At 36.5% G+C, this 15,709-nt stretch overlaps 1 protein-coding gene across 2 annotated transcripts in view; it reads left to right on the forward strand.

The window, feature by feature from the left end:
* The first annotated feature begins 2,292 nt into the window (after positions 1 to 2,292).
* The window catches only part of RALGPS2 (Ral GEF with PH domain and SH3 binding motif 2), a 79,969-nt gene continuing 66,552 nt past the window's right edge, over positions 2,293 to 15,709 (forward strand). For both annotated transcript variants that reach the window (XM_006887719.1, XM_006887720.1), the window contains exons 1-6: positions 2,293 to 2,349; positions 5,498 to 5,602; positions 6,542 to 6,592; positions 7,899 to 7,982; positions 13,437 to 13,526; positions 15,425 to 15,517. In XM_006887719.1, coding sequence (XP_006887781.1) covers positions 2,293 to 2,349; positions 5,498 to 5,602; positions 6,542 to 6,592; positions 7,899 to 7,982; positions 13,437 to 13,526; positions 15,425 to 15,517 — 480 coding nt within the window. The remainder of the gene's footprint in view (positions 2,350 to 5,497; positions 5,603 to 6,541; positions 6,593 to 7,898; positions 7,983 to 13,436; positions 13,527 to 15,424; positions 15,518 to 15,709) is intronic.

The raw sequence follows: 15,709 nt of genomic DNA on the forward strand, positions 1-15,709 counted from the left end.
CAATGCCACCAGGTTTCCTTTTTTTTTTAAGCATTTTTATTTTTTTTATTTGTGTACCGTCAAATTGGATCTGACTGGGGGGGGGGGGAGAAGAAAATATTCTTTTCAGCACTAGAGGGCACTCATGATATATGAATGCATGTCAAAATGAATATTCACAGACTGTTTAGTTAGATAAAATTTGGAATATTTGATTGTAAACCAATTGTTGCCTTCAAGAAGAATTTGGATTATCAGACTGATTTTATGCTGTTATTAGGTGCTCTCAAGTCAACTCTCAGTCAACTCTTCAGTACTTTGGAGTGGTCTCTGACCGAATTTCCCTATGCAATTTGTCTTTTAATTAATGATTCAAATTCAGTTTTTACAGGGTTTCTAGTTTAACTACTTAAGGAATTCTATTAATGTAGGGCACTCTGGTGGCCTAATGGTAAGGAGATGTGCTGGCAACCCCCAAGGTCCATGGTTCACATCCACTGGCTGCTCCACGAGAAAGATGGACAGTCTCTTTCTGTGCATTTTACTGCCTCTGAAAACCCACTAGAGGGTCAGCAATGCATCAGTGCTGACTCGATGGTACACAACAAGAAGTGATGATGTTGTCTGACCTGTCAGAACTGCTAACCAAAAGGGCTGCATTTTGAATCAACCAGCTGCTCTTGTAAGAGAAAGATGGACAGACTTCTCCTATAAATATCAGCTTCAGAAACCTGATGTCTGATGGAGGGTTGCTGTGAGTTGGAATTGATCTGATTGCAGTGAGTTTTCATTTAGGATAGTTTATTTCAGGGGCAGCTGGTGGTCTAGTGCTAAGAAGTTGCGATGCAAAACCAGAGACAGGCAAGGCAAGGCAAGGCAGTTTGAGTCCATCAGCTGCTCCTTGAGAGAAAATGGACTGTCTCTGCTTGTGTGATTTACAGCATCTGAAACCCACTAGAGTAAGCTGTGAGTAGGTTCTGTCTTGATGGCACACAACAACAACATCATTTATTTTAAACATCTAAGTTATAGTCGAGCCCTGATGATGGAGTAGCTAAAGTGCTTGGCTGCTGCTGATGGCAAAGTTACCAGTTTTTATTTCTCAGCAGTTGTGGAAGAGAAAGATGTGACAGCCTGCTTCTGTGAAGATCAAGCCTTGAAAACCCCATGGGACAGTTCTGATTTGTCCTTAGAGCTTATAATTAGGAACTGACTTGGCATTGTGCTTGAATTTCTAGATTCTTATTATTTCCCCTAGAAAAAACATCATAGAAATGTAAATCTAAAAAGGGACCGGAAAGTCGCCTCTATTTTTACAAAGGAAAATAAAATCCCATCATAGGTAAAGTTAATTAAACAGTGCTATAATGCAGGTTATTTATAGAAAGAGGTTAGAATCTTAGGTCCATGTTCTGACATTTTGGTAAAGTAGAAAGAAGCACTGTATTGTTGAAAGAATGCTAGAATAAAATTTTTCGTGGCTTGAATCTCATTCTTGTTTGCCACTTAACCAGGCTCTGTCCTTTAAAGCTCTGTTTGTGTGTGTTCGTATAATATGTCTTCCCTGGTGGTGGTATTGATAGTTGTGAAGATCAGTGAGATGATAGATTTATTCACTTAAGACATTTCAAAACCATAAATAGATAATAGACACGTATTAGTTGGGTGGAGGGGAAGGCAGAATCTAACTGGATGATCATACTTTATAGTTAATTACTTTTAATTCATAATTTATTAATTTTTACTTAAACTGTGATAAAAGGGAAAAAAGTGAATTTAAAAAGCTCTTATTCAAAATCCTAAGCACATGTTTATTGCAGTTGCTTATGGTTTTGTGATGAGTTCCTTTGCATTTTATTATTCAGGCTCTATGATGCCTTGGTAAATGGCGGGGGTGGGGGGTGGAAGGAGAAGGTAGGGGGAAGATGGATAGTCTCCTCCCATGAGCTTAACTGCCTCTGAAAATTTGCTGGAGGGGTCGCCTGTGGGTCGGTTCTGACTCAGCAGTACACAGCCACCACTACACTAAGGAAAATAAGTGCCACCATTTGATGTTGCTAAGCATTTGAAAAAATACACAGGATTGTCTTCAGTCATCATTTAGTGGTATAACTAAAATGAAAAATAGAGCTTGCAACTCAGAAACATGTTTTATACTTTGGCAGGACCTTACTGTGTTAAATTTCTAATAAGACATCCATTTTTCTTTTTCTCTATACTTGTCACAGGAATAATGTACATGAGGCCTTGGACGTGAAGTGATTTGGGCCCCTGTTGCTGTTAACATAGGATTGAGGACTGATGTGTGGGAACATGGACCTGATGAACGGACAGGCAAGCAGTGTGAATATTGCAGCCACTGCTTCTGAGGTAAGAGTTAGAAAACATTATGAACTGCTTTTCACAGGCTTTCTACTTTTTCAAGGATTATGATTTATATCAAAGTGAAATAAAGGGCCGCCTATGAGTGCATTGGTAGTTGTATATAGGTGGCTTAATGGTAAATAATTGCACTACCAAGGTAAAGGTATGTGGTTCAAATCCACTAGCTGTTCTGCAGGAGAAGATGGGCAGTCTCCTCCAGCGTGATTGAGAGCCTCTGAAAACCCAAAAAAGGGTCAATCAGGGCTTCAAGTCTGGCTCTGTAGTAAATAACCACAACACCAAATTAGTATTTTAGGGTTTTTTTAAAAAAATAAGAGACAAAATAACCATTCAGTTTTGTTATTTGTATATTTATGTGCATCTTAGAAACCTTTATTTTATCCTTGGCAAATAAAAAATAGTGAGTCATTATATATCATTCTTGTATTGATTAGTCTGCTACATGAGAAGTTTAGAATTGAACATTTTCAAGATTGATTTGAATATAGCCTGCTTTGCAGGTGGATAGTGGGTAAATTTTAGATAAAGGGCTCCATTTAAAAGCCATTACACTACTGTGTTCCTATTACTTGAGAAGATATTTGGAAAAGTCATTATTACTTAAAACCCTTACATTGTGTTTAGTTTTGGAGAGACACTGGAATGGCTTTTTAGAATACATCTGACCTCCAGAAAGCCCTGGTGTGATCCTGTGGATGGTAGCAGGCTGACACCTGGGCAGTTCAATACATCATTGGCTCCAGGGAAGGAAGGATGGATGGACACTCTCTCCTTCTGTGGAGATTACAGCCTTGGAAACCTGATGGAGGGTACCTGTGATAACTGTGGGGTTGTTTTCTTAACTTTGAGGAAGTAGTACTTTTTGAGAAAGCACCATACTATCTTCCATAGTGGTTGCACCATTTTACACTCCTGTTCAGCTGTTATGACTGGGGTTAGATAATATAGTTGTTTAGAACCTCACTCTTTTTTTTTTTTTAATCTCTTGTTTGTTTTTGTTATTATGTGCCTTTGAGTGGACTACCACTCATAATGGCTCTATACACAGTAGCTCTGAACCTTGCTCTATCCTGGACCAATCTAACTGTTTCTGACATACCTGGAATCATGCCCAAAGTAGGTGTGATGGAATCTCAAAATTCTTGCCTCCAAGGCGCAGCTTGTTTTCACCCTCTACATAACAGACTTGTTAGTTCTCTTGGCAGTCCATGGTATGTATCCTCAGTGCTTTTCCTCCAGCACCACAGTTCAAAGGCATCAATAATTCTGTCATCTTTGGTCATTGTCCACTGTCTGGTGCATAACAAGTAATTGTGAAGACATTGGCTTGGATGGAGTGTATCTTAGTCTCTAGACTGACATGGTTACTCTTTAGTACTCTGGAGAGGTCCCTGACAGCAGATTTTCTTAATGCAGTTAGTTCATCTTCTGATTTCCTGAAATTTTGGTGTCAAGAGTGTTGATTGTAGAACAAAGCAAGCTAATCTTAAAAATGTCATCGTCTTCTCCATCTATCATGATGCTGCCAATTGGCCCAGTGATGAGAATCTTTGTTTTCTTAATTTTGAGCTTCAATCCATATTGAAGAGTCCTTGACCCTCTGCAGCAGATACGTCAGGTCCTCCTCGTTTCATCAGGCATTATTATGTCATCTGCATAATTTAGTTTCCCTCTGATCCTGGTGACACATTCTTCCTCCTAACATCTGTAGATCAAGGATATTTTCCTGATTTCCTTGGTAATTTTAGCAACTGGCTCTTATTTCTGCATTATTTTCCTCTTATTACAGTGGACAGAACTAATAAACATTTACCATACCAATGACTCTTTTAATAGAGGTCAAAGAAAACAGGTATACTTTATAGAACATGAAACAAACAGTAGTAAGCAGTTTCATTTTGTTTACTTGTTGGTAGACTCTGGTTCATCTCAGAGCTCTGGTGGTGTAGTGGATAATGTATCAGCAGCTAACCAAAAGGTCAGCAGTTCGAATCCACCTGCTGCTCTTTAGGCAGTCTCCCAGCTGTAAACATTTCCCTCACAAACCTGACAGTCATTATCATTGAGAACTGACTCGACAGCCATGAGTTAGTGACTTTGATCCATCAGAAGTGCTTAATAATATTATGAGGGTAGCCAGGACTGAAGTGAGGGGTCCTCTATTTGCATAATGACAAGAATTGAAACCACAGACTACGAATATTCTAAATAATAGCAAGACCTAAGAAATTGGGTGGAGCAAAATTGAGGTAGAATTAAAGATATTAAAAAACCTTAATCTTTTTCTTGATTATGTTTACAGTGTGTACTTGGTGTTTTGTTGCCACTGAAAAGGAGAGGGGGAAAAAAGAAAGTGTCCCATAATAAGCCGTAATGGTTGTGGTACAACTAATGATGAATATTTTAGCAGTGTAAATTTGATTACTTTTTGATGACTAACCTGTGGCCTCACATCCCACCACTATTTATTAGATGTTGATCTAAATGATTCTTTCAATTCAGCCAGTCTATAGAGAAAGTATTTCTCTTCTATATTATATATAGATGAAATGGAAAATTTAACATAAGTAAGATTTTTTAGAACCCAAACCACCTTTTAAAAATTCTACATGTAACAAGAAACAGTATCAAGTGCTGAAGACATGTAGATTTATAATTCGTTGTTGTTTATCCTCCAGGCAAAACCAACCCATAGATGGCACCCCCACACCCCTTCACTCTCCAACCCCCCCACCCCCGCCATAGATTTTCAGAGGCAGTAAATTGCACAGGTGGAAATTGCCCATCTTTCTCCTGAGGTGCAGTTGGTGGATTAAAACTAGGTAGCTTTGTGTTGGCAGTACAATTCCTTACCATTTATTGCTGACCGGTGGGAAACCACGTATAGCTTGACCCTCCAGCAGGTTTTCAGCATGGAAAAAAATTACCCAGATTTTTTCTCCCTTGGACCTGCTGTTGGATTTTGACTGACCTTTTCTCTATCTAGCATTCCTCTATTTCATCAGCATGTCTTCTCTGGTGTTTAAAAATTGTAACCCAATCTGTAATTACCTCAGTTTTTAGTGACACTCTAGTTTCTGACATATTAACTCTGAGATGGTATTAAAATGGCTGTGTTCTTTCAATTCGACAGAAAAGTAGCAGTTCTGAGTCTCTAAGTGACAGAGGTTCTGAATTGAAGAAAAGTTTTGATGCTGTGGTATTTGACATTCTTAAGGTTACACCAGAAGAATATGCGGTAAGCTTCACCAGTTTTTTGCCTATTATTAATATTGGTGCTGTTAACTTAGAATTTATGGGCATTATGGAGGAGCCTGTAAAATGTATGGAGGAGCTTTTTTTTACAAAAAAGCTAATTGTGGAAATTGATAGGAAAACAGGACAAAAAGGCTTGAGATGGGAGGGGAAAACACTGTAGATCTTTTTAGGACAACTTCATAAGTGGTACTTAAAGCTGGAAAAGTAATAGGTCAGCATTTACCATATCTTTGGTAATTTTCATCCTTCTCTGCTACCTTCCCAAGGAAATTTCACATTCCCGACTTTTCTAAGATATATACTTATTTACTTGATAAAATGAAAAAAGTTGAACTAGGAAGGCATTAGTACCTTATCATAAAAGGTACCTAAAAAATGTATTAATATCTAGTTTCTCCTCTAATTTGTTGGTGGAATATATCGATTTTCTGATTGAATCAGTCTTCCATCTTGCAAAGAAATTATTTGAAATACTATTTTAGGTATTTTACCATAAAGGAGATCGGTACGTAGCTATGGAAAAGTCCTTAGTTCCTGCTACTGTAACTCAAATCCTATTAATACCAGCTTTTATGTTATAAATATGAAGAGGTTTTAATAGTTATAACAACAACAGTAGATCAGATTTTTCGTTTTGATTTTTATTTTGTAATGGGCTAAAATAAAAAATTTTGTATTATGTTCTAGCTCTACTTCCTTAGTGTTCTAAGAATATATGAATAGACGTGATCATTTGAAAGAATTTCTCCCTTGTTCTGTTAAATATAGTTTTATCTTCTGCTAAATATTTTTCTATTCTAGTGAAGATTTTCACTTTGAGTAACATTTTGGTAAAGAGCCATCATTTTAAAAATTTGGAAGCTGTGTTACACTATGGAATTCCAAAGATGATACTATGATTTTTCACTTTGTATTTCAGGGTCAGATCACACTAATGGATGTTCCAGTATTTAAAGCTATCCAACCAGATGTGAGTAATTTCAGAAACTTTCCTTTTAAATACAGAAAATGATCAGTTATAGCATCTTACATGACATTTTAGAATTGTCAAAGTATATAGTATATTCATTTTAAAATGTTTACATTTTTTATGTGACATATTTTAGTCACACTGTAATAGTTAGTGTGACATTTATAGTTTTACATCAGGTTATAAACATATGGTTGATTTGATTCTTGACTCACAGTGACAGCCCCCCTCTCCAGAATGTGTTGAGTCCTAGATGGGACTGTTTGAATCTTGGTTGATTTAGCGTTATCATCCTGTTACAGGGAGTAATCAACTTAAAAGGCTTGAATGATTTTCCCAGGGTTTAGAAGGTTTTTAATTGTACAGTAACCCAGACCCACCACTGAGTTGATTCCCACTAACAGCAATTCTCCGTGAGGTTTCCAAACCTGTAAATCTTGATGTAAATGGACATTTGAGCTGCTGACCTTTTGCTTGGAACCCAAGCAGATAGCCCACTACGTAAGGTCGAAAGTAGAAACTGTTTAACTGCGAAAATCTTTAATCTGTGACTTTATCATAAGGCTTTGTCTTATACTTTGGAGAGAACAAGGAGAACATTTGTTTTTTAAACACAAATAAGAGAATATTAACATCTTTGATCCTCTTACTGTGAGCCATTTTTTATGCCGTGTATGTGTCTCTGGACTGTGTCTGTTGTGTTTACAACTTGGATATGGTGAATAGTAGTCTACTAGTGAGGAAATAGAGCACCTTCACTGTCTTTGGTACTCAGCTAAGTGTGTTAGAACTGGGTTTCAGATTCTTAAAGATGGAAGATTTTCTCAATCTATGAAGTAGGTAGGAATATAAATGCGATTTTTATCCTAGAACATACGCATTCATTATTTTGAGATTTAATACCATAATAGAAATCTCTTAGGTAGCTCTGATGGCCTAGTGGCAAAGCTTAACTGCAATCCCAGAGTTGTGCGGTTCGATTCACCAGATGCTCTGCTAGAAAAGGAGGGACAATCTCCTCCTGTACCAGTCAGATCCAATTTGACGGTGCACACACACACACACACACACACACACACACACACACATGCTTATTACGATTTTCTAATTTTAGGTATGATTTACTGATTCTATTGCAGAAGATAATTTTGCTTTTCTTACATTCTGCTAAAATACGCTTTTGTGATTATGCTGAATGGTACTAGATAATGTTCCATCCTTAATACTTGGGCACCCTTAATTTAGCAAGAAAACTGGGCTCTTTCTTGAATTTATATTTCATTTTTCTTTCTATTTCATATTTCAGGAACTTTCCAGTTGTGGATGGAATAAAAAAGAGAAGCACAGTTCTGCACCAAATGCAGTTGCCTTCACAAGAAGATTTAACCATGTAAGTTGTTTATAAAATTTTGATATTTTGAATTCTGGATTCAAAACACAGTTTTTCATTAAGGAATAGTTTTTTACTTTTTGTATTAATTCTGGAACATCTTCAGCCAGGATTTTGTCAAATGTTGCCTCTCTGCCTTATCTGTAGAGGGCATAGTGCCTAGGGCATGAATAGAGCTGATAATCAAAAGATGGGCAGTTGGAATCCACCAGCAGTTCAATGAGGGGTCTCCTCTTGTAAAAGTTTACAGCTTGGAGACATGGTTGGGAGTTACTGTCAGCAGAGCCCATTCAACTTGGAGACATGGTTGGGAGTTACTGCCAGCAGAGTCCACTCAACAGCATTGAGTTTAAAGGTTTTGTTTTGCCTGGCCTCTATTTTACCTTCTAGACTTCCATTTAGAAACTGTCTTTCCTACTTGTCTCTTAACTTTTCATGTCTCCTGTCTATCTTTTTCTGTTCTATTCTTAGTGATTTTTTCAGATACTTAAGTGCTCTGCAGATAACCAGTTAGTGATTTTTTTCAGATATTTAAGTGCTCTGCATATAACCAGATTGACAGTTAAGACCCTCTAGCTGCTGTATGGGAGAAAAATGGGAAAGTCTACCTCTGTAAGGATTACAACCGTACAGACCTTACGGGTTAGCTCTCCTCTGCCCTTTAGGGCCTCTGTGAATTCAAATTGACTCACTTAGCAGTGGATTTGGTTTGAAATATTGACTCACTCATTCTCTTCCAAAGATGTCTTACCTATTTCAAATTACTGTGTTTTTACAGAGGTATCTTTTTAATCTATTTTGTACTTCTCTAATTTTTACATTTTCCTTTATTTTATGATTTCACTGTGATTATCTAAAGGCCTTGAGAGGGTACTAATTCCTTCATTTCTGCTACTCCTTAGAAATGTTTGTTTTCTGGTGTGCATTGTAATTTAGGATTGGGAACTATATGGGAATTTGCTGGTGTGTAGATAGATAGAGAGCATATCACTACTGACAGGCTTTTTGTTTATTCTTACGAGGTAACCAGGATTACCACAGACCTTTTTTGTATGTTACAAGTATTGCTTGGGGAATATTAATGTTGCTCTGAGTGAAAAGTTCTAAATTATCTAGTTGAGGGCAGATTTTTGCTTCTGAATTCTTTTTACCCATAACCAATGGGAGCCTTAGTCACTACAGATTAATTTCTCAGTTGTCTCCCTCTGCCAGTAGTTCTCTAGGTACACTGGTGAGATGGTGTGAGGCCTTGTGTTATATACATTTGAAGGAGAAATAAACTCAAACCTTTGTGTCACTGAGACAAAGTTAGCAACTGTTTCAGCACTTGTATCTGTCCTTTTCTTATATTCTGTTTTGGACCTTAAAGGAGTTTGTTTTCTTTTGCATCTCAGCCATGGTTTTATATATGTGTGTGTGTTTTTGTTTTGTTTTCCTTATTTTAAATTTGCATTTGTTACAGTTCATTTAACATTTCAGGAGATTTATAGTAAAAATACATTTTTTCCTAATTATTTGGTTCACAATATCCCTCAAAATGGAAGTAGGTTAAGGTTTTAAATTCTTTTCAGTCTGTAGCTAGGAACATAGGACACACAGGCCTTCTACCAAATTGCCTGTTTTTTTGTGTTAAAGATAGACAGGACTTGTTTTCAAAATTTGAGATGGACAGAATTTATTATTGCAATGAAAGAATGTCCTCAAATAATAAATTTGAAAAAGGCAGGCATCACCAGTTTCTGACTGCTTTTGTTTCCTCTCTAGTGCTTTTAAATAACTGTGTTTTTATGTTTTATAGTTATAGCATTCCTAAGACACGAGCTGCTCTACCATCTTCAGAAGTGAGCACTCTTCCGTCTCTAAAATTCTGTGGTTTTATTTCCTGATGGTCAAAATAAGGGCAATACATTAGAAATGGGGAAAAACCCCACAACATTGTAGAAAAATGGGAAAAACTATGAAAAACAATTTATTAAAAACTGAAAGAAAAATTACCTAATAGAAATCATGCTGTCCCTCTCTTTCCTTTGTGTCTTAACATACCACAAAATGCTCCTGTATCATTATAAGTACTTTGGGGGCATTTCTAATAACTGTATGATCACCTGCCATTTTGACTGTTACTACTATAATAATTTGTCTTTATTATTCTTTTTTCTTCTTAATGCAGTAGAAATTTGTCTTAACATACTACAAAATGCCCTTATATCCTTGAAAGTACTTTGGGAGCCTGTTTTGACTGTATTATTATTATTATATTTTAATAATTTGTCTTTATTGTATAGTTCCTTGAGAGACTATCCGTTTAACATATTTTTAACATATTTTTGGCTGCAAATGTCAAATCTTAAACTTGCTTCTGGAACCCTGAATAAGGATCTATGAATAAATGCTATATCAGATTTACTGTCTTATAAGCAATTCATCCTTTCAAGAATATATGCTGTCTGTTTGAACTTTATGAAATCACTGAAGTAAAGCCCTTTTAACTTAAAAGTATCTATTTCGTTTGTTGAATTTACCCCTTAACCTAAGACTTAGAACAGAACATGAAGTTACAAGCCTACTGCCTTCACTAAGAAGTAGCAAGTTTTCTTTATTTCTCAATTTAGTTGCCTTTTCTTTTTTTAGAAAAAAATTCTCTACTAATTTCTTTATCACTTTTCCAGAGAGATTCGTTTCCTTAAACAGTATGTTAGATCATACTGCTTTTTTTCATCTTCGTTAAATACAGCCTCTTACCCTAGGTCTTCTGATGAGCTATTTTCATTCACATGTGTTTCTCTAAATGCCGCCGAGATGCTAGATGCAGCTCTGCATCTTTGAGTTTTCTGTGCTCTTTAGGATTTCACTGCACGAGTGTTTCAGAGTGGATTTATCTCTTCTTCTGTGAGTGGACATGAGTTATGTTTCCGATTTTTTTCCCATCATGGGGAAGGTTGCCATGAATGTTGCAGAAGTCTCTTGATAGCACTTGTGCAGTAATTCTTGAGGCAGCAGCTTTCAAATTCTCTTTATTTGGACCCATAGGAGGAGAAATATTTTATATTGCACCTAAATACAGAGCCACAGCTGAAGCGGATTTTGTGAAACATAGCTTAACTATTAGATGATGTGTACTTTAAGCATTCTGTGCCCTATTTCATTTGAAAAATAGATACTGCTTAGATTCACTAAACGGATGTCATAAAATAGATTTGTGATCCCTTCATATAACACTGTTCTAAAATGTCTGCCCTTGTAGAAAATTTTGAGTCATAGAGTGTATGCATGTTTAACTACAAGGAGACAGAATTTTCTTTTTCTCTCCCATTGTGGTTGTACCAGTTTATATTCCCGCTAGCAAAATTTTTATTACTTCATATCCTTATCAGCACTGTCATCCAACTTTGCAGTCTAGTTGGTATAAAATAGCTTCAGCTTTCATTATATCGTTTAGGAAGTAAAGCATCCAAACCTGTCGTGAACTGGAGATTGACCAGGCACTGTCCACCATGGGTAACCTTATGGCATTTAGCACCCCAATGGCACAAGGTTCAGCATCACAGCAACCCCAGGTTCCCTCAGTACAGCAAATTGAAGAGTGTTCATCCAAAATACAATGACAACCAAGTTTTAAATCCAAAGGCCCTCCCTGAGGTCCTGTTGACTATAAACAAGAAGCTTAAATAAAAACCAACCAATTTAATATGTTGTTGCTGATTTTTGTTAGGTGCCGTAAAGTTGCCTGTGATGCATAGCAACTCTGTATAGTACAGCAGCTCTGAACTCTGTCCTGAGCTAGTCTCACCAGTTCTCACACACCAGTCCCGTTTGCCCCAGTTACTGTGCACATCCCATCCAGGGTTTTTCTCTCCTGCACTGTCCCTCCACCCTTCCAAGCATGATGTTGTTCTTCAAAGACTGGTCCTTCCTGGCCTCGTGCCCCAAAGTGTGTGAGATGGAGCTTCAATATCCTGTCTTCTGAGAAGAAACTTGGTTTCACCTTCTCCAAGACAGACCTGTTACAGACCTGTTTCTTTTCTTGGAAGTCCATGATATGTTTAAGACTCTTCTCCAGCACCACAACTTGAAGGCATCGATTCTTTTTCTGTCATCCTTAGCTATGCTTTTCTCTTTCATATTATTCATATCAAGAAGCCACATGGGATTTTTACACTGAGGATTCTGTTCAGTGTAACTAACATGAGCTTGACCAACCAGAAGAAAAGAGAAGGCCCACACTGTCTTGTCTTGTTAGGTGTCATATGGTCAGCTTTGACTCCTGGCAACCCTGGGCGCAACAGAATGAAAGTTTACCTTCTGATGTCATCTTCACGATCTCTGCTGTGTGGAAGCCCGTTGTGGCAGACACTGTTGGTCCATCTCTTTGAGGGTCTTCTTTTTCTCTGACCTTCTACTTTTCCATCATCCTTTATGTCTTTTACCAGGACTGACAACATACCCCAAGTATATGAGATCAAGTTACACGGATTTGTCTGTCCTTTTGGCAGTCCATAGTACATTCAGTACTTCTTGCTAACACCACAATCCAAGCAATCAGTTCTTCTCCAGCCTTCTTAATTGTACAACATGCATATGCAAATACCATGGCTTGGGCCAGGCATGCATTTCTCTTCAGAATGGAATCCTTGCTCTTTGTACTTCAAGAGGAGGATTTGCCCAGTGGAGTGCACTTCTTTTTTTTTTTAAAAAAAAAAATTTATTGTATTTTTACTTGTACCATAAAATCAGATCTGACTGGTAAAGGAGGAGATTGGCCCCTCCTTCTCCAGCAGAGCATCTGGTGGATTTGAACCACATACCTCTGGGATTGCAGTGCAGCGTCTTGCGAAGTGCACTATTTGACGTATGGACTGCTGTTTCCATGATGGGTGTTTGTGGATCCATGTAAAATGAAAAAACTTTTTGTTTTTTTCTGTTTATCATGTTTAGTGGTTCATTTGTGAGGACTTTTGTTTTTATTATGTTGAAGTATAGAGCTTATTTAACTGTCAAAATGTTTGAAAATTCAGGAACTATGAAAGCCACATTTGAATGTGGATGGTGGTGATGTTACCTCACTCTGGTTTATTGCATTTTCTTCCCCCTCAAATTAGCTTTTACAAATTGAAAACCATAGCAGTGTTTTTATGTATGTTACTATGTAACTGGGAGCACTGGTGGCCTAGTGTCAAGAAGCTGTGCTGCAGTCCTAAAACACACAGTTCCAGGCCACCAGCTAATCGTGTCAGAGGGATGAACAGTATCCTCCCATGCAATTAACTGAAAACCAGCTGGAGGGTCAGCTGTGGGTTGGTTCCCATTTGACAGTACACAACAACTATAATAATATCTTACCCATATGTATATGTGTATATGTCTATATATATCTCATATGTAGCATTTGAAGATTGGTTATCTGTTGATAGTGTGTGAAGAATCTTGCTAACCATTTTTAATTTTTATTTGCAGGTAAGCTTTTGGGTTGTTAGAGAGATTCTTCATGCTCAGACATTGAAAATTAGGGCAGAAGTTTTGAGCCACTATATTAAAACTGCTAAGGTAAGAAAATGTACTCTTTCCCTTGAAATCAACCATTTAGAGAATGTCTCTGAATGAATATTTGATTGTACATTTTGTTCACTGTTTAATAATGCTGAGAAATCCTATCGATTACTTTAGTTACATCTGTTAAATCAGGTGTCAGCATTCTCTCTCCTCATAGCTCAGTCTTCTTCCCTCTTTTCTGTCCCCTGTCCTCCTCTCTCTGTTACTGGATTGTATGCTGTTTATCTAGATAAGTAAATAGACATCAGATTATAGTGATGCTTGTCATTTACTAGACTTTGTTCTGCAATTTATAGAAAAAAGCCATTTAGGATTAAACAGTGTTTTTCGTCAGTGACTTGATTTGAAAGTCGATTGCTCTGCAAGCCATGTGGAGAATGATTATACTGCTGTAATTATCAGTGTCCACAGGTAGATTAACTGAGCAGTCTTGTTTGGCATAGATAATAGATACTGCAAGAGAAATGGGCTTCAAGAACAAGCAGAACTTCCAGGACATGCCACCAGAAGATAATACAATTTTAGTAAAACCTGTAACAACTCCAAATCTGTATGAAGTTTATGAGAAATGTGGTAATTGTAGCAAAATAATAAATACATAATTTACCTTACTTGTTAATGAAGGAAAAGAATAAAAGTAGACTAACTATGTTCAATTTTTATGAAAACTTTTTCTATTTTCCTTGAGCACAAAGTAGCCGTTACTTTCTATCAAATTTTATGACACTAGGTGGCAGAGCTAGCCTTTCTGAAAAATTGATGATTTGCAGCTGGGCCCAAACATTTACAGACAGCTTTTTTTTGTGATATGATAGCTGAATACTGGGTTTCATAGGAACTTACTGGTTTTTTGTTTATTTTTTCCCTGTATAGCCTGAGTTTTCATGTCTTTGTTAGATCTTTTTTTTTAAAAAAGTACTTTTATACTCAAAAGTCCCAAATGTTGCCTATAAATCCTAATTGTATCCTCTCATCAAATAATAATTTAATTCTGTTCAGAGTCAACCTTTTCGTTCTTTTTTCACAACGTTCACTAAGCATAATTTTCTTTGTTTTTAATAACTCTGTCTTAAATCCTTCTATCCTGATTTCTCTGCCTCCCGTAGTCAAGACTTTCCTTGATTTTATTATTATACAGATTAAAAAGTGATTTCATACATTTTTTTAAAAGAGGAATCCCTTTATTATACATTTTCAAAGGAATAATATAACATAGTTATTAAAAATGGACACAAACCTTTTTGGTACTTTATAGTTAATATTAGGAATAGAAATGTTGAGTTACAGAGTTACTCTTTGATTTCCAAATTTCTAGTTACACTAGTAGACATTCTCACCAGCACTGTGTCCAGGATGTTCTGCATCTTTCCCACTCCTTAATGTAGTCAGAATTTTTTATTATTGATCTTGTTTAATGTGAACTGTATCATTTTCATTTCAGTTGCTCTTTACAGAATCTGCTAATTAGTATATATGTGCTTTTAAAAAAAAGTCTGTTCAGCTTTTCTTTGCTGGCCGAACTGTGCAAGACCTTTGAACAGTTTTCTATTGTGTTGGACTTGTGTTAATTTTCTTAGTTCTTTCTATTGTTCTAGGTTCTCTTGTCTCTATTACATTTTTTTACATAAGCCCTCCTGATTGTGGATTTCATGTTATCTTTTGATACATAATTTTAATTACTGTAGTGAAATTGTCAATCTCAGTACTGTTTTACTGTATTTAAAAAATATTTATGTTATCTTACCCTAACCTTTGATAAAATGTAACTGTTTTAAAAAGTTTAACACTTGGAATTAAACTACCTAGGATAAAATTATATTTATAATGTATATGATATGATATATTCATGCTATTTCTTTTTTATCTCTTCTCTCCTTTTCAAAAATCTTTAGAAACTGTATGAGCTGAATAACCTCCATGCACTTATGGCAGTGCTTTCAGGCTTACAAAGTGCCCCAATTTTCAGATTGACTAAAACATGGGCGGTAAGTAATCTTCTCAAGTTAATTAAAGGTTAGACTTCCTGTTGAAAGTAAAGAATTCTTAGTTCCTTTTGTATTTTTTTGGTAAGTTTAGTATTATAGTAATAAGAATTTCAAGATTGCTTTATACTTTGCTCATAGAAGACACACTTCCCCCCCCAGTCCCATTCTCTGCTCACCCTCTTTCTTCCCCCC

Source organism: Elephantulus edwardii, unplaced genomic scaffold (assembly GCF_000299155.1).
Source record: "Elephantulus edwardii isolate Elephantulus edwardi_28Jun2011 unplaced genomic scaffold, EleEdw1.0 scaffold00061, whole genome shotgun sequence".
NCBI classification, from domain to species: domain Eukaryota; kingdom Metazoa; phylum Chordata; class Mammalia; order Macroscelidea; family Macroscelididae; genus Elephantulus; species Elephantulus edwardii.